The 19,770-nt window shown below is 43.4% G+C and overlaps 1 protein-coding gene across 2 annotated transcripts in view; it reads left to right on the forward strand.

The window, feature by feature from the left end:
* Positions 1-18,935, forward strand: part of FAM124A (family with sequence similarity 124 member A) — a 62,331-nt gene extending 43,396 nt beyond the window's left edge. For both annotated transcript variants that reach the window (XM_055244519.2, XM_055244520.2), the window contains one exon: positions 15,154-18,935. In XM_055244519.2, coding sequence (XP_055100494.2) covers positions 15,154-15,960 — 807 coding nt within the window. In that variant the 3' untranslated portion in view covers positions 15,961-18,935. The remainder of the gene's footprint in view (positions 1-15,153) is intronic.
* Positions 18,936-19,770: the final 835 nt, after the last annotated feature.

A 19,770-nucleotide genomic window follows, 5' to 3' on the forward strand; every position in this document is an offset into this window, starting at 1 on the left:
GGGATGAAATGAACAAAATATAGGGAAAGAATGTAGCATGGTAAATCCTGGCACACGGTAAGGACTATTAAGAATTAGCTGCTGTTATTATCATTATCACCGCCGCCACCACCATCATCATCAGAGTCCATAAACCACTAAGGATTGAAATGCACAGAGGCAGCTCCACCATTAGCTGAATTTGGTGGCTGCCCAGGGACTTCCCAACAGCAAGGGCCTCTTTTCAGACCACAAAATATATCACCTTCCTGACTGAGATAGGAATTCAAGGTGCTTGATTGGTCGATGGGAACATGTGCCCATCTCACTCACATATGTGGGATTTATATACATTATTCTAGAAGATGCCACAAATTACTTTCAAGTGGCTCACCAAAAAGCTATACAGATTATATTACATATATACTCATACATATATGTATACATACTTAGATAATATGTGCATATGTAGACTTTTAAAATAAGACAACTTCATCTAAGTGGTGGGTCTAGGGGTGTTGTTCTTTAACACTTTCGGATGTTTGAAAGTTTTATAATAAACATTGGAGAAAAGTGCACATATTTTCAGCCATTTTTTAGGGGATAGTTTTGGGGGCCTTTTCCCAGTGGAGGCACTGAATAAACATTGCCAGATTTTTATTTAGAATATATAAAACCTAACATCTGCTAGGTAAAACATAAGACACACACAGTGTCTCTGTCCTCCTAAAGTAGGTATCTAAGTTGTACTCTTTTCCTTTTTTTTTTTTCTTTGAAACCACCTTTGTCAAATAAAATGGTACTTTTAATGTGCGTTAGTGACCAGGAATCTACCCGTCCAACCCCAAAGCCAGTTCAGTTAGCAGGGACTCAGTAATGCTCTAACGATGCATCTGCAGGTGTTCGTTTATGGCAGAACTTGACAACTAGATTTTAGAAGGTGATGGGGCCCATTATGAGCCACGGAGACTGATGACTTACCAGTAACAACACTGCAAGTTTATAGCAATTGTAAAAATGTCTGTAAGTCAGAATGGAAGTGGCAAGGGCAGGAAGCTTGAGTATTATCGTCCTGAAAGACAAGGCCATCTACTTGGGAAGGGGGACCTGCCTCCTGCATAGCCACGTTCCTTGGCCTCTGCTCATACAGAGCCCTTGGGCTTCCACCATGCACCACCGCCCTCATAGTGACACTCAGGAATAAGAAAAGTCCTGCCACAGCATCTGCCACTGTAGTTAATCCTTATGGCAGTTGTTGGCATCAACACAGACCTGTAATCTTTAGGTCTGGAGGAATTTATGTCATGCCTAAATTTAACCAGTTGTCCATTCAGCCAATTTATAGAGTGCCTGCTCTGTGCCAGGCTCTGTGAGCTCAGAATACATCAGTAAACAACACAGACAGAAGTCCCTGCCCTAGTGAAATTACATTCTAGCAGGGGCAGGCAGATAATAAACAATAGCTGTAATAAAAATTATGTAGTGTATTAGGAGAGCTGATGGGGGAAATGGGTTCAACCTGCTTTTTAAAACTTGTAATGGGAGGCTGATTCTGTTTCTCAAATCACTGTTTACTAAACCTCCAAAGCATAAGGATTTTTGGTTACTTGAATCAAGCCATTATTGTCCTCACACATGCTAAGATTCACTAGTAATCCAAACCAAAAACTTCTGGAAGCATGTAGATAAACCTCCTGTGGAAGAAATGACCACATTTGTTTTCAAATATATTCCCTTGTGTTTACATAATATATATTATACAAAATATATAGGATTTTGAAATTTTTTAAATGTATGTCATTTTAGTTTGATCCTAGTATATTGCTTATCTGAAATACTTGTAGGAAATTGCATTAGATTTTTCTGGACCTCAAAAGAGAAGAATAACTTCCTGAAATTGAGAAGCCAAGAAAATGCCTAGAACTGCAGGGTTGAAGTCAGAGCTAAATCTTTAGGCTATGGCTATCTGCTCATTTCCTATAAATTTCCAAGAAATTAGGTTTTATAGGTTTCTTGTCACATAGGTTTCATGTAAATAAGATTTTTTTTCTAAAAGTGTTCTCCTTTTCTGATTCATTTTGAACAATGTAAATGAGAAATGTAATCTAGCTGTTTTAAGAGAAACAGCTGCTACTGAACCACCTAAGCGATGCTCTGAGTATAAGGGTTAAGCTGCCCTTCTACTAATATTCAGCACCGGTCAGCTCCAGATTGTGGCCAACTGAAGTGTTCCCTTTTCAGTACTCCTTTACTGAGAGCCTCCTACCCCATTCACACAGAAGTGCCATGTTAGAATAACCCAGTCCCGCCTCCCTAGCGGTAGTGGGTGTGTCAAGACTATCTGTGCACCAGATGTCACGAGGCATTGGGGATTGGAATTGGGAAAGAAAAGTTGGCTCTTCCATGTAAAGCTTGGGGAGTGGTCAGCAGCTGTGTTTTCCACCAGGGAGAGAAAGCCATCCTGCCTTGAGTGAGAGGAAGGGTGCTGACCTGCAGAGAGAAGGCCAGAGAAGAGAAGGAACAGGACTTGTTGCGTCTGAACCCTTAGCTCCACTTATCCTATGGCCCAGCTGCATTCCTGCAGTTGTGGACATCTCCCCAGTTCATTAAATCTCTTTTCTTAATAGTGTGAGTTGGGTTTCTGTCCTTGACAAACGAAAGAGTAAAACAGTCTTAAGGGACAAATTCAGTTCTGACATCTTTCCTTTGAAAGGGCAATGGAAAGGAGTAATGAGAACGGCTGAAAAAATAACAGGACCAAGGAGGAAGTTTCCAGAACTTGGTCATTATTGAGTGAAGAAATAATTTTATAACCTTCTCTTAATGTCATATTAAAACAAAACAAAACAAAAAAAAGGTCTTTTATCTCCTTTTCACTAGAGGAAATGGATGAAAGTCAAAACCCAATCCACACTGTTAAGAAGAGGGGGAATCCAGTTGGCTTAGCTCAGTCTTTTAGTTGCTTTTCATTAGGTCAGGTGTCTACCCTGGCTCAGTCACTTAGGTGGCAGGATCAGGGTCCTGTAGCATGAACAGGTGCAACTGGGACCTCAGGAGGCGGCCTGCGCATGGTCACAAGAGGACACCACGTTGTAGGGCCCAGATGTCAATAAAGGAAGTTGCTTTCCAAGATCCACTGAAGTGTAATGGTGTGGGTCACCAAGTTCTGAGCACCTTTAGTGGCTTTCTTTCCTAAGCCTGCTTCTCTCTTCAGCTGCCTGGCTGGTTTGGGGTTGCTCCTTTAGTATCACACTCAAGTGGGACATTTTAAACAGCTGGGGCTTCCAGGTTCAGCCAGCTCCTCTCTTCCATTAACTCAGGAACACCAAGTTATCAGAGGGCTACAGAGGCAGCAAAGCCTCAAGAGAGATGCAGAATCCAGCTGAATAAGATGTAAGTAACTTAGGAGAAACAAACACATGCAGAGCCAATGAAGCCATGATGGAAGTTAGCCGCAATCTTAGTAAAGTGCAGAGAGGATGGGCCATGTGCACAGCTCTTTTCAGTTCCGAATCCCTGTTACAGAAACCACAAGAGGCTGCTGTGTGTCCCTCCTTGTTGGGACACCCCCTGGCCAGAATTGCTGTCTGTGTGCAACCTCAGTCAGCTAGAAAAGCAACACCAGACTGTTGGAAATGATATAATTACCTGCTTAATGGACACTTAATCTCAGAAAAATTTAGAATAGAAATAATACAGTAAAAATACATGATATTAACATTTTTTGTGGTAGCTGAGAAACAATTTGGTCATGTTTGGTATTTTAAGAATTTGTTGTGTTTTAGAGAATTTGACCTATTAAGACAAGAGGTCAACCTTGTGATTCCAATGTAAAATGTAGTTTAGAATTGATTTAGATTTGTACTTTTAAGTTGAGGAATATGAAAGCAAAGTTTTAGTAAATTTGTAACATTGAAACAGTTAAGAGGATCTAATTGTCGCCATGTTTATATGTTGAATTGATTAGATTTACAAGAGTTACTTAAGTACTTTAAAGATTTTGTTTATGAATAAGACCACTGAACTACTTAAAAAGAAAATCAATACATTAAATGTATAAATGAAGTTTAAGATGTTAAAGGAAATTAAGCTACAAAGCCCTTTTAAAAATAATTGTTAATTGTTAACATTTGCTAGACTTATTAATAGAATAAGATTTGTGAGTTGAGGCCAGGCACAGTGGCTCACGCTTGTTAATCCCAGCACTTTGGGAGGCCGAGGTGGGCGGATCACGAGGGTCAGGAGATCGAGACCACGGTGAAACCCCGTCTCTACTAAAAATACAAAAAATTATCCAGGCGTGGTGGCGGGCGCCTGTAGTCCCAGCTACTCAGGAGGCTGAGGCAGGAGAATGGCGTGAACCCGGGAGGCGGAGCTTGCAGTGAGCCGAGATTGCGCCACTGCACTCCAGCCTGGGCGACAGAGCGAGACTCCATCTCAAAAAAAAAAAAAAAAAAAAAAAAGATTTGTGAGTTGAACTCAATCAGTTTAAGGGAAAATTGAGCTTGAAATTGGTAACTTTAATTAATTGAATGTTAATTTTTTAAAGTATTTTTTGGATTTTTTTTCTGTATCCAAAAGTAGATCAGAAAACCTACCTCGATATTCCAGAATTTTATCTGATTATGTAAACCCCCACCGTAGGTAACTAATGGAGGGTTAGTTTAATCCCAGCCAGGACTACTTAGGTACAGCCAGAATCCCAGGACCCAACTAGTATCCTGGGTGAGTTTAGAATCAGTGAGACAGTTCTGGGGGCCAGTTCTCACCCACAGTGTTCCTGGAAACATCCTGTTTACTCTGGGTTCTTCCAGCTCCTGTGGACATGGGTTCTGGCCTGTCTCTTTGAAGGCCCTTTGCAACTCCAGGGTGGGCCCAGCCTGAATCAGAGACCCCAGACCCAGATCATCCTCTAGCCTTAAGGGTCCGCAGCAAGTTAAGAGGCTGGTACTTTTTCAGGCAAATAGCCCACTGACTACATACGAGGTTGCTGCCATATCTGAAAATGCAAACTTGAGATAAGTCATTATTTACAACGTACTTGCATCCCATCTTGTCTCTGGAGAAGATACTTAGTTAATTGACATATTCTTTGAACATCTATCAAGTTGCCCTGTCTTTAGGTCCTTTTGTTTCTGCATCTGTGTCTTAAATACTATGCACTTCAAAGATGGGATTTTTTTTAAATTTATAATGTTCTTACTTGTTTTTTACCACTCAAGAAAGCCCACGCAGAATTCTGGCCAGGAGAGCACCTAAGGACTGCTGCTTTGCAGATAATAGAATAGCCACAGTGAATTCTTGACCTATTCTTAGCATGAATCTTACTAACCCATGAAACTTTGAGGTGCTGTCCTAAATTCTATTTGCTGAGAAGAGGCATTGTTAGTACAAGGCTAATCTCAACAATCAACATTTTCCCCCCTTAGGCAGATTTGTGGAAAAGATTAGATCTATAGTTACTCTTTAGAATCTACAATGTCCATGACATCCATGTATTCTGAGGAAGGCTGGACGGACCATTTGTTCAGCCTGAGTCTTTGTCCTGTGGGCGGTTATTTGATCTCTTCTGATGTAGGCAGCCTGTGTTTTTGGCATAAGCATTGCAAATATATTCAATAGTTCTCTGTTTTAAGTGAGTTAACAGATAATACTGCAAGAGCAAACTTATGTAAGCCGTAGAAATGGGTGGAACTGATGAGGATTCAAGGCTAAAAAGCAAGTTTTGTTATTTAAACAGATCTGCAGATAAGAACAAAATAAAAATTTATTGAGAGGGAAATGTGGCAGTGGAAATCATTCTCTGGAATTTCCATTATCCATATCATTTTCCAGACAGAGGTTAATTGAAAGGACAAGTTCAGCATACTTTAGCAAAGATAATTGTATACAAAGAGGGGAAAATGTGAATGCTAAAGGAATTAACACAGTAGGGATAAGACAAAAGGGACAGAACACTCCTGTGTGCTGGCGCTGCCTCTCCCACTAGCTTTCTCACTGCACATTATACAGGGCACAGTTTTTCTAGGTCTCCATTTTTACAGCTTTCCAGAATGACAGATTTTTGGAGCTGGGAGGTTGCAAGAGTTTAGTTCACATAGAGTAAAAAAAGGCATTTTTTAAGTTTTGAAGAGTATATAGTCATGAAAATATAAAGTCATTCAGAATAAAATAATTTCAGTAGCCATAAAAATAGATAAGGGCCCCAGAACAAGAGAAGTGAAGCCAGCTAGGCAGCAGGGAAAATCAGAAGGTTGGCCCTTGTCCGGCTACACATTAATTCAAATCACCTGAGGAGCTTTTCAACTGATGCCTGGGACCCACCCCGGAGATTCTGTTTCAGTTGCTCTGGAATGGTTTTTTTTAAGCTTCCTGGGTGATTATTAATGTGCAACCAGGATTGCAGAGTACTGGCTCACATAATACAGTAAATTCTGCTCTCATTTCTTTTCCTCTTGGCTTGATTTCATGACAATCTCAGTCTTGAGGACGCTGCCAGTATCTTTCCTGGCAAATACGTGTATTCACTGATTCTAATGATGGTGTGGGTGGCCAGAGTGGAGGATGGTTAGGTGGGGACTATGATGCCCAGCTGCAGTCTAGGCAGTAATATAACCTCGCCAAGTCCAGTGGAAGGTTTTGACGGTGTTGAGGAGACCTGACTCACTGGTGTTAACCACAGTTTAGGCGTGGATCCTTTTCTGATATGGTCAGCTAGCTCAGCCTTGCAGTAGCACTGCTTTTGAGTTTTCATAATCCATTTTTATTATGTCAAGTAGTGGGGGCTCACTTTTCTCTGAATTAGTGATTGGAGTCCAGGCCAAAAAGCAAAAACAGTGATAAGTATCTCACACTTAAAGTTCAGAGAAGCTCCAGCTGTGAGACCAGCCACTTCCCTCTTCAAGGCAGGCTGGGTGGCCCAGTTCTGCAAAACCAGAATATCCTTTTCCCCCTACCTTCTTAGAAGGAAGCTGGGGGCACAGGAGGTCAGTAGGCTGGCTTTGGGGGCACACCTACCCTCTGCTCCCTACCAAATCAAGAGTCCTCAAACCACACTCCCCTCCTGCCCACACTGATTGCCTCTTGTCTTTATCATTCTGAGACACTGAATGGCCAAGACTTGATGCTGCAGGCCTGGGCCCTAAGAAAGGATCAGGAGGGAGATGGCTGGGCTAAATGGGAAACAGACAGTGTCTATGCCTAGATGAGAGAGTGGGAAAAATTGGTTTAGAAGTTTGTACAGAAAGCAATTGACAGGAGTCAACAAATTAAAGACCACAGGCCAAATCTAGCCCGCCACCTATTTTTGTAAAGAAAGCTTTATACACACATACACACACACACACACACACACACACACACACACACCAGTTGAACCCCCAGATCAGCTACCTCTTCTCCTTCCCATCAGAAGGCCAGAGCTTACTCTCTGGAAAGATGGACCAGGGACCTAGGCCACAGGACACCAAGCACAGTCAAGGTAGGAGTGCCATACTGGGCCCAGGAGGAAGAAGTGCAATTCTGTGTTACACTTCTGGGATTGCCAGATTCCTAACACCTGCCCAGGCAGGAGGCTGAGGGAGTCCCCTCTGGGGAGAACTGGGAGGCTAGTGGCTGCCAAATCAGACAGCCCAGATATTGAACATTTGCATCACTGCACAGAGTTCTACAGACAGCACTGCTCTAAGAAATAAGACTTGGATAAGAGTAAAACCTTTTTTCCCCCCATTATAAGCTTTGTAGAACTAATGTGTACTTTGTTTTTAAAACTCTGTTTACTTATCAGTTTATAAAAATAAAAATTTAATTCAAAAAATGATAGAGAGGCATTCCTGCAGAACTTATACCCCCAGGTTTATACAAGGGCATTATATTTTCATAATACAAAAGTTTAGCAGTGACTCTCACCTGGGGGCACTTGGCATCTCTCCTCCACCAGGGTACATTTGGCAATGTCCCGAGGCATTTTTGGTTGTCACAACTGGGAGGTAGCCAGGGTGCTATTGGTATCTAGTGGATAGAGGTCAGGGATGCGGTTAAACATCCTCACAGGACAGCTCTCCCAATAAGGAGCTATCTAGCCGAAAATGTCAATTGTGCTGAGCTAGAGAAAACTGAGATTAAACTGAATATCCAAGATTCCAGTCAGGCTCGCGGATAGATATGTATGCATGTACTTTTTCTTTTAATGAAACGGGGGCTTGCTATGTTGCCCAGGCTGGTCTCAAACTCCTAAGCTTAAGCGATCCTTCCACCTCAGCCTCCTGAGTAGCTGGGACTACAGGCGTGTAACACTGTGTTGGCTTAATTTTTTTTTTTTTTTAACTTGAATCCTTTGGGCTAGAATGCAGTAATTAGCTAAAGTTCAGTCCCACAAGCTAGCATTATACCCTCAGTGCAATAGAAAATTAAATTGGAGAATTGAAGAAATTATCTGGATAATTCAAAAACAAAATTATCTCTTGTTGTTCAAATAAAGTAAGAATGAGATTTTTAACCTAAGTTATTGTTAATCATTTCTGTCAGCTCCTCCTGGTCATTGAACTATGTCACGGGATATTTCTCTTTGGAAATTTCCTAAAATCAATGATACTTAACGAAACTCTGATGATCCTTTGTTAATATAAAAATCAGTTCTGTCTACTCCTGTGTTTTACAGCCAGTGGGCAGGGTAATTCACAAATTACACCAAAAATAAATATTCGGGGAAAGATGCAGAACTTATACAAAGAGAAAGCTTGCACCTGGGCATGATATTCTTTCAAGTTTTACAGATTCTATCATTAGATTTGTTGGCGCTAGCTCCGGGTCCTCAGCTGTCACTTTGATTTTCTGTATTGTTCCTCCTTAAGTGAATAGCTTTTTAATATACATCAGATCAATATCCATGTTGTTTCCTAGAACTTCTAGGTGCCCAGCCCTTTTCTGTTTATTAATAGTATCTCCTGGGATCCTTGCCACATTTTCACAAGAGTTGCTACTGATACCAGTTGACTATCCCTTCTCTGAAATGCTTGGGATCAGAAGTGATTAAGATTTCATATTTTTTTTTGGATTTTGGAATATTTGCATTATGCTTATCACTTGAGCATTGGAAATCCAAAATCCAAAATGCTTCAGTGAGCATTCCTTTGAGCATCATGTCAGCACTCAAAAGGTTTCAGATTTTGAAGCATTTTGGATTTCAGATTTGGGATTAGGAATTCTCAACCTGTATTAAACAAAGCTGGTCCCTGAGGCAACTACTCAGATATTTTTTTTATTTGAAAAGTTGCTCTTTATCATTAGATGTTGCTACTGCTTTTCCCAAAAATATCAGAGTCCTCATAACTTTTTTCTGTTAAAATCAAATAATATTTATTGGTATTTATGACTTATGATATATAGGCATATATCATAACTTACACATGTATAAGTACCTTAAAATTACTTAAGTTATTTTAGAAGATATGTACTTGTATGTCACATGTATTTTTGTATTTACTCATTCAGGAATATATCGAGTGCTTGCTATGTACAAAACTGAACATTTGTTTAAACACATAATTGCAGGATCAGATGTCAAGCAACCCAGTTTCTAAAAGCCTCACAGAACTAAGTGAAGATTTAACAATTAACCCAGTTCCTCTAAATATATCAATATCTCTTATTTGTTGAGGTAATTTGTAAGCTCAAGTTCAACGGAGAATGATAGGGACCTAAAGAATCGTGGCTTAATCAAGAGTGGCTTATTTTCTGTCCTACCTGTGGGCATCCACAGTACTCAGGAATCCTGGTTCACAATGGCTACTGGATGCAGTAGCAAAAAGTTTTTAAAATAGAGCAAGGGGCCAGGCATGATGGCTCATGCCTGAAATCCCAGTGCTTTGGGAGGCCAAGGCAGGAGGATCACCTGAGGCCAGGAATTCAAGACCAGTCTGGGAAACATAGCCAGACCCTGTATATACCCAAAAAAAAAAAAAAAAAAAAAAAAAAAAATGGCTGAGCATAGTATCACATGCCTTTAGCTCTAGCTACTCAGGCAGCTGCAGCAGGAGGATCACATGAGCCCAGGAGTTTGAGGCTACAATAAGTTATGATCGTGCCACTGCACTCCAGCCTGGGTAACAGAAGGAGGCCCTGTCTCTAAAGAAATAAAGAAATAAACCAGAGCACAATAAGTACCAGCCTTAAAGAAAAAAAGATAAATGACTTTAAAAAGAACTTCTGCTCATCAAAAGATACCAATAAGAGAACAAAAAGGTAAGCCACAAACTGGCCGATGATATTTTTTGCAATGCATATACCTAAGAAAGGTGTTAAATCCAGAGTATGCATAAAGAGCAGGCATGTCTCTAAAAAGAATGCCTAAATAGCCTGTAAACATCTCATAAGATGCTCAATATCATCACTCATCAGGGAAATGCATTAACAACATGATGAAATGCCATTACCCACCAGAATGGCTAAAATTAAAAAGAATTACAATGCCAAATGCTGGTGAGGATGTGGAGCAACTTGAATACTTATAAATTCCTGGTAGAATTATATATCGATGCAACCAATTTGGAAAACTGACAGTATCTACTAAAGCTGCAAACATGCTCATGCTGTGGCCCAGCATCTCCACTCCTAGGAATATGCCCAAGAGAAATGAGTGCATGTTGTTCACCAAATGAGGGGAAGTGGCCAAATGAGGCTTCACAGCAGCACCTTGAATTTTGTCTCCGAAGATGGCAGATATTCTGTAAGTGCACAGACACTGGGAGCACCATGTAAAGTCAGGAGATACAGATGAGCATGAGGTGTTTGGAAGCATGGTAGTTGTAAACTGCTGGAGCACATGGGTTAGGATTCTAGAAAGACACAAGGCTCAAGGGGTAGGCCGGGTCTTGTAGAGCTTGCCAAGGAGTGAGTTTTGCCAAGGAGCTTGTTCAGGTTTGACTTCCAGAAAGATCACTCAAGAGGTATGCGGGGTGAAGCTAGGGAGGCCAAGTAACTCTTGGCAGGAAGCCACAGGCGATGCTAATTATCACTTTGCTGCCATTTTACCAATTTGGGGGAATAAGTACTTTTACCCTGTATTATACTACCTGCCATTCTATGCAGAGAATGGAATTGGTATGTTGCCATAACTGATGATTTTCCAGAAAGCCTTACACTTCCATAATGGCGACAGGAAAAGAAGGTAGACAGATGACAATCCAGCAAGCGTTTGCTCAACCGCCATCCTGTCTAGTTCAGCATCTCTTTGACAACTTTCAAACTTTCTACCAAAAACATCACTGATTTTACAAAACATGTATGGGCTTTGTCCATTCTTAGAGTGAACTTTGCCCTTTTCATCCAAATCCTCTTCCTGTACTGACCATTCCAAAAAGACAACACAGGCTTTGCCCATGGCCAGCATCCTTAGTGAGTGTATGAAAACCACCCAAAGGAAAGGGAAAGGAAAACAAAACATGGTGTTTTTCTTTAGAGCAGGACTCTGATTTCTCAATGTGAACCTGTTGCCCAATTTTCTTGAGACAGCCCCAAATTTGTATTAGTCCCTGTGTTAAAATGGCCATCACGGGCTCATTACCAGCAGACATTGTCACACTGTTTATGTTTCTGCCAAGGAAAAAACAAGAGGAAATGATCTTACTGGGAAAGAGGAGGTGTGAGGCTGAGGGTAAAGTCCCTGACCATGAACAAATCATGAGACTCTGCCAGGGCTCCTGGGGGAGGGGCAGAATCACCTTACTAGTGATTTAAGAAGAAAAGATTCTTACCAAAAAGATAGCTTCACTCGTATGTTTATCACAGCACTATCCACAGTAGCAAAGATATGCAATCAACCTAAGTGTCCATCAAGTGGATGACTGGAAAAAAAATTGTGTGTAAATAGCATGGAATACTCCTTAACTATAAAAGGAATGAAATCACATCTTTTACAGCCACATGGTTAGAATTGGAGGTCATTATCTTAAGTGAAATAACTCAGAAACAGAAAGTCAAATACCACATATTCTCATTTAGAAGTGAGACCTAAACAATGGGTACACATGGACATACAGAGTGGACTAAGAGACACTGGCGCGTCCACAGGGTGGGAGGGTGGGAGGGTGAGTGGGGAGTGAGGGCTGAAAATTACCTACTGGGTACGCTGTTCACTATTTGGGTGATGGGTAAACTAAAAGCTCAGACTTCATCACTATGTGGTATTTGCACATAAGAAATCTGCACTTGTACTCCCTAAATCTATAAAAAGTAAAAAATTAAAGAGAAAGAATTGGCCGGGCATGGTGGCTCACGCCTGTAATCCCAGCACTTTGGGAGGCCAAGGCGGGTGGATCACGAGGTCAGAAGATCAAGACCATCCTGGCTAACATGGTGAAACTCCGTCTCTACTAAAAATACAAAAAATTAGCCGGGCATGGTGGCACGTGCCTGTGGTCCCAGCCACTAGGGAGGCTGAGGCAGGAGGATCACTTGAACCCAGGAGGCAGAGGTTGCAGTGGGCTGAGATCGCACCACTGCACTCCAGCCTGGCGACAGAGCGAGACTCTGTCTCAAAAAAGAGAAAGGATTCTATCCATGTGCCAGAGAATGAGCCTCTTGACACCCAGATCCTTGAAAAAGGTGCTTTGGCTCAGTGGTCCGCCGCAGACCCCTTTGCTTCCCCAACAGCAAACTGCACTCAAAGGTGCAGGGAAAACTTTTGGATCAGTTACTGAATTCCAATTTTTTGGTGACTTTAGGGACATAACCAAATTTCCCAGGCTGGTTGCCTTAAGCACATCAATTTATGTGATGCTATTCTGTTCCTTAGATAGAGTTCCTTAAATAGAAAGAAGGGAGCTTCTGGATTCCAGGGAGGCAGCTAGCCTGCACTGCTTCAAAGAGAAAGAAAGGAACCAGTACATCGCTGCTGTCACTTGGAGCAGCTCAGGAGGGCAGCCCCCAAGAGCTGAAACCCTGGGGGAGGCTTCCGTGTGAGGAGGATTCAGGTTCCCGTTTCACTCTAAAAAGGTCCACTGAGGAGGAGTCTCTGGAAACATCTAAAGTAACTCCCTCTCAGCCTCTAGTGTTTCTGGTCAGCAGACAAGCACACAGGAGAGGCCAGAGATGGAACCATCACCAGGGGAACAGCACATAAAGGAGCTCCAACCTTCACAGGTGCAAGTTGTCTTTAAATCCAACAAGACCCCACTTTTAGAAACTGACCCCTCTGCCACTGGACAGAGCCAGAGAATACCACCAGATCTTCCCAGATCCAAACCCTGCAGGCACATCAGCTCCAGGCCTCAGGAGGGATGTGGAGGCTCCTCAGCCACCTGCCTCCTGCTGCCGCCCAGGATTCCTGCTGTTATTCACAGTGCCATGTCAGCCTCAAATTCTGCCCACCCAGCAGGCAGCTCCACTGTGCACGTGGGCACCCTCCAGTGACAAAGACCGGGTACCATCTCTCTTCAAAGCAGCAGAATGTAGGGTTTGTCTGGATTCCTACCTTCATCATGTGGTAAAAATAAGAGAGTACAGATAGATTTCTGTTAAACAAGCACAGTCATGAAAATCTCTGCAAAACTACACAATGTTCATCCTCCATCAGTTGTGCCTGATTTTAAGCCAAATTGAACAGTGCCCTATTCCCTGACAGTGGGAAGATTTAGACGTCCCCTGGCATTCCTTGCATGGGAACCTTGACCTTCTGCTCCTCATAAAGCAACCACAAAGGCTTCCTTTTTCAGGCAGATTCGGACTGCAATAATTTTTCACCAAGTGCATGTTCTCAAATAAGACTTTGCAGACAGAAGTTACAAGGTGATGCATACTTATCAAGAAAGAAAATGACATCAGGGCACCCAAAGGAATTGGCCTTTGGAAAAAATAAGATAGACATTTGAATTAATAAACATTGTCCCCGTCCCCCGGAAACAACCTCTGTACCCAAGGACTTCTTTAATAGCCTCATGACTTATTTTCTCTTTTATTCAGCCAATTCAAATGATTAAGAAAATTGGTTTGTTTCCCCAGCAGCCACCCACCTGTGACACCTCTCAGGCACATCTGAGCCTTTTGGGGCTGCTCCTTACCCGGTCCCAAAGGGGTGACTCCATTCCTGCTGGATGCCAAGAGAGAGCCCCTGTAGTAAACCCCAGTCAGAACCCTTTTCTTATTGCAGGGATTTGTAAATCAGATACTATTAATATATACTAAGTCAAGCCAGACCGACTGCCCCCAAACCCATTATTTAATTGAAACCTTGGATGCATAGTAGGGTTGGCCTTGGGTTCTGGCCTGTAGGCTTGGACACAGACCAGAGAGAGAACCTGGGAGAAGCAGACCCTGGTGCAAATGCGCATTGGAAGAGAGGTCTCCAGTTCGGCACAACAGAAATGGGTTACTGGTGAGCTGCAGTAAGGGCGGGAGAGGGCTGCTGGACCAGGAGGACAGGCTGGGATATGACAGGGCAAAGCTGCTCTTCCAACCCCTGCAGGATCTGCAGGAACAGTCAGCAGGTGGCAGCTCCCTTTCCTGTACACTGTTCCTGAAAGGCAACGTATATAGAGGAATCAGTAGTTACTAGCAACAAGTAGATAAATGCTAACCCCGACAGCCCCTCACTCATGGAGGATTTACTGTCTGGAACCATGGACCACCCCACCCTAAGATTGTGTCCTGGCTATCATGCATGTACTAGAATCACATCTCATGTGGTTCTGGTCTGAAATTGTCTGTGCATAGCCCATACTGATCACTTCTGTCCTCTCATCAGTAACATTTCCAAACAGTGTCTATCAGGTGAGCACACTGTGACTCTTTGGTTGGAAGGAAACAAACCCTGCAAGCATTCTTTTTGCATTTTGTGATAATTCTTATCTCCGTTATCCTACTCAGCCAGGCCCGTGTTCTTTTTGCCAGTTTGTTGAGCGCAATGGGCATGTATGCTTTAAAAAGTATTCTGTATTGTCATAAGGAGCTGAATCTCCTCCTAGCTTCGGAGATGGCTCCTCAGACTGAAAAGTCTGTCTGGTGCTCCTCAAAGCTCTGCTACCTCTGTCTTTGCTCTAGAGATTGCAGAACTGGTAACGATGGTAATGCTTTATTGCCATGACATTGCCAGGAGTTTCCAGTGATTGTTAACTGTGTTTCCTGATGCATTTAACAATTCCCATCCCGCACTAATATGATCTGCCTCTCCCCCCACAGGCACAAAGGGTGCATAAGAAGTTTCCTAAACCTGGCAGAGTGCATCATTCCTCCGAGAAGAAACGTCATTCCACTCCTTTGCCGAGCACTGCTGTACCGAGCCATACACCTGGCAGCAGTCAGCAGTCCCTGCTCAACAATCCTCACCCGGGGCCCATCCGGACAGGCCTGCCTCCTGGGCACCAGCAGGAATTTGCCGGACGAGCCAACAGCACCCCCAACCCTCCCTGGTCTTTCCAGAGAAGCAAGTCCTTGTTTTGTTTGCCCACGGGTGGCCCCTCCCTGGCCTCCTCAGCTGAACCACAGTGGTTTTCAAGCACAGGTGCCCCAGGGCACAGGGCATCAGAGTGGAGGCATGGCCACCTCCTCTCTATCGATGATCTAGAGGGGGCCCAGGAGACAGACGTGGACACAGGCCTGCGGCTGTCCTCATCGGACCTGTCTGTGGTCTCTGCGTATTCTGCACCCAGTAGGTTCTGCAGCACAGTGGAGACATCTCTCCCCTCCGAAAGATGCAGCAGCCACTGGGCAGCTCACAAGGATTCCAGGGAGGGACCACTGCCTGCTGTCAGCAGGGTGACCACAGAGGCCTCCTGGGCTTCCCTCCCTTTCTTCATCAAAAGGTCTTCCAGCTCCTCAGCGACAGCTGGTGCTGCTCCCCCAGCTCCCAGCACCTCCACCCTCACAGACTCCTCCCCACAGCTCCCATGTGATACCCCCAAAGTCAAGCAGACTGATGGAAACGTGCCACCACCCCCAGGGTCGGCTGGCCCCGGGGATAATGACATGGAGGAATTCTACATCTGAATGCCCTCTGCTCTTGTTCTCGAAATACACAAACTCAGAGACACAGACTCAGGCCCCACTGCCCCTCTGGCCACTGAGCACACCACATTCTTCATGATCCATTTCCCAGGAGCCCGTAGCACATTTGCCTACCACCCACTCTTAGCTGGGGGGTGGTATATCTCTAGAGACACAGCAGAAAAATACTGGCATTTTTATGCAAATAAATTCTCAACAAACTTGTCATAAAATATATTTTTTGAATATTCAGCATTTGAGATATGGTTTAGTGGGTTTATACAATTTAAATGGCTTATATAATTATTTGAAATGAAAAGAAAACCTAGTCAGCCAGAACCAATTTGGCAATTTTTCCATGGTATGAAGGAAAATCAATTAAGGCCAAAACGTTGAGTGTGGGAGAGATAGTAAGTGACTTGTATGAGGGATTACTGCATAATAACAGGACGCACACCTTACTGGATTCTCCATATATATTTACATTACCAGAGAACAGTGGCCCTAGGGATGTTTAAGCACTGCTTATAGTGGAAAAAGTCAGCTTGAGAAGTAAACATGTATCAGACTACAGGTAATTTCTCACCTTGAAGCCATGCAACACCTGAAAATCTGGATTTATACAGAGGTCGCTAATGTGTTTTATAAAGATTTAGCATGAGTAACAGACTCTTGGTGCATTTAAAATATGTGAGTTTCAGAAAGTAGATTTGCATACACCTTTTCAATAGCACATTTCACTGGAATGGATGATGGGCTTCTGAAGACCACTCCACTACCTAAATTTATTTGGATCACTGAGGAAGAGCATTTGTTGGGATTACAGAATTAGACATCATGGGTAGGTAGTCTTAAGATTCTTCAACTTTCAAAAACTACAGTCTAAGGGCAATATTCAAATGACAGGAGCTGGACTGTATACTGCTTTCTGCTGTGACCATGCTGGGTCACACACCTATGTTTCTCATTTTTTAATGATTTGGAACATTTTAGCCAGCATTTTGATCACACAGATTAATAATGATGTTCTCCCCAAAACGGGAAACTTTACATGAAACGCTCTCCTGAACAAACACCAGTGCACTGCCAGCCTCACATGACTGCATGGGAGCTTTAATTAACGCTGAAGCCCAACGACCTTGGCTTTTCCTGCCTGTTCTCTGCTACTGTCACACTGTGAATGGTATTTGAATCTCACCTCCCTCTCACCTCAGTAAGAGTATGTTTGTTTACAGCTCCAACCTCAGCAATGCCAAAGGCTGGCATCAGGGGCAGTGCCAAGCCGTCCCTGGATACTATTTACCTTTGAGGAAGAAGAGCGTGGGTTTGCCAAGCTCAATTCCCAGGCTGGTGCTCCTTAAATTAATCATGGCACAGTGTTCATCTCTCTGGAAATGCCCACGCCAGCCCAGACACAGCCTCAGAGTCCTTTCCAACACGACCCTCCAGGCAGCAGTTACCAACCATCGGTCTTCAGCTGAAGCTTCAAGTCTTTGCCATCCTTGTAATGACAGCTTTAGGTCTTGCCCCAAGCATTCTGGACTCTCCAACACTCAGAATTGTAATATTCTGCTCTAATTTAAATTTTTAAAAACATATAGTCTCCTAATTTAGGATAAGGAGTAAGCAAACTTTTTCTGAAAAGGGCTAGATAATGAGTGTTTTAGCCTTTGCTAGTCGTACGGTCTCTGTTGAAGCTACTCAACTCTGCCACTGTAGTATGAAAGCAGCCATGGGTAATAATGTTAATGAATGGGAATGGCTGAGTTCCAATAAAGCTTTATTTATTTATTTATTTATTTTTTTGAGACAGGGTCTCATTCTGTTGCCCAGGCTGGAGTGCAATGGTGCAATCTCAGCTCACTGCAAGCTCTGCCTCCCGGGTTCACGCCATTCTCCTGCCTCAGCCCCCCGAGTAGCTGGGACTACAGGTGCGCACCACTATGCCTGGCTAATTTTTTGTATTTTTAGTAGAGACAGAGTTTCACCATGTTGGCCAGGTTGGTCTCGAACTCCTGACCTTGTGATCCACCCACCTTGGCCTCCCAAAGTACTGAGATTATAGGCATGAGCCACCGTTCCCAGCCAATAAAACTTTATTTACAAGAACAGCTGGTGGGCCAGATTTGGCCCAAGTGTCATAGTTTATTATCCCTTGAGCTAGGCTGCTGCCTGAGGTTGATTCAACATCCCAGCTCCAGTCAACAACAAAAATTCTAAGTCTCCCACCTAATGCTGCTGTGGTGTGTCATGCCAAGAAAGTGGGCTACTCAGGTTAGACCAATGACTACAGAACCACAGGGCTCAGAACAGGAAGGAGCTTCTTTCTGCAGAGCCAATTCCTGGAAACCCACCAGCACTGCACCTTCTGCCCAGAAATGTGATTCAGTCAATAGCTGATAATGAAAAGCAACCTGCAAACATTAGGAAGAAGGAGAAAAATAATTCAGAGGTGATGATACCACCTCCAATGAACAGAGAAGCAAGTTCATCAGTAGCAAAAGTCAGTGAGGCCAAAAAAAAAAAAAAAAGGCTAACGGCCAAGGGATGGCTCCTTCTTTCTCCCTAATCGGTGTCCTTATTTCAGTATGCTCACATGCTCGCCTAGGACTGCTTTAGAGTACAACTCTGGGACCTGCCCTCATCACAGTCCAATCTACCAAACTGAGTGACCCCAAAGGACATCATAGACAACATTTGAAAGCAAGAAATGCAAAATGTTCCCATAGCATCAGGTGAGCAGGGAGAGGACGCCTACTGCAGACCGCATGGAAATGGCAGTCCCTCCATGGAGAGGGAGTCACAGGAACACATTTACCAAAGCCTTCCCTTCCATTTCTGGCCATTCCAGTAGCATCTTCCTCATCCAGAAGGCCTCCCAATACTCTCTGGAGGATCCTGACTCGTTTGGAGTATTACCCTTGTAAAAGATGCTGGCACATTGTAGGTGCTCAATAAATGCGTTCAATTGAAAGATATTGAGGTTGTCTCATAAATTATTTCTATGTATTAGGCTCTGTAGTGTAAGAAGTCTAGATTGTAGCCCTGGTTTTTTGTTACTTAATGGAACCGTGTCTCGTTTCCTTGGCCTTGCACTTCCTCCAGCATTGCCAGGGAAGGGGGTGTGTTGGTAAGTGCTCTGGTTGAGTTACATCCCATCCCTCATTTGCCTCTTTTCCAAGTAAGATCCCCTCACCCCCAAATTACTGCTCACAGTCCCACTTTGGCCTACACTAAACACCACCTAGTATCTGCTTTAAAGAGCAAATCTTTCTCTGTCTGTCCCCAACTCACCTGGCAAGTCCTACAGAAATCATCTTAGGTCACCTCAACTGGTTAAAAGGAGCATAAGAGAAACTGGTGGAAGCAGTGGGTGAGCCACTGCAGAGACTTTTGTGACATGTGAGGGTTGATGTGTGCTTGAATAAACTGGGTTTTAGTACTGGCTGCTCCTTGAGCCCCTGGGTCTGAGGGCAGGGGGACAGTCACAGCAGAGTGTACTGGACTGTACCACCCAGTGCATTCCCAGGTGAGACCACATGTTTACTTTACTTAGAATGAGCTCCTGGCCACAAGGAAATCAGGAGAAACTCAGGTATCTTCCTACCTCCCCATTTTCCTTTTTTTTTTTTTTGAGACAGGATATCACTGTCACCCAGGCTTAGTGCGGTGGCACAATCATGGCTCACTGCAGCCTCAACCTCCCAGGCTCAAGTGATCTACCCACCTCAGCATTCTGAGTAGCTGGGACTACACATGCACCACTATGCCCCACTAATTTTTTATTTTTTATAGAGACAGAGTCTTGCTATG

This window comes from Symphalangus syndactylus, chromosome 15 (assembly GCF_028878055.3).
Source record: "Symphalangus syndactylus isolate Jambi chromosome 15, NHGRI_mSymSyn1-v2.1_pri, whole genome shotgun sequence".
Classification (NCBI taxonomy): Eukaryota; Metazoa; Chordata; class Mammalia; order Primates; family Hylobatidae; genus Symphalangus; species Symphalangus syndactylus.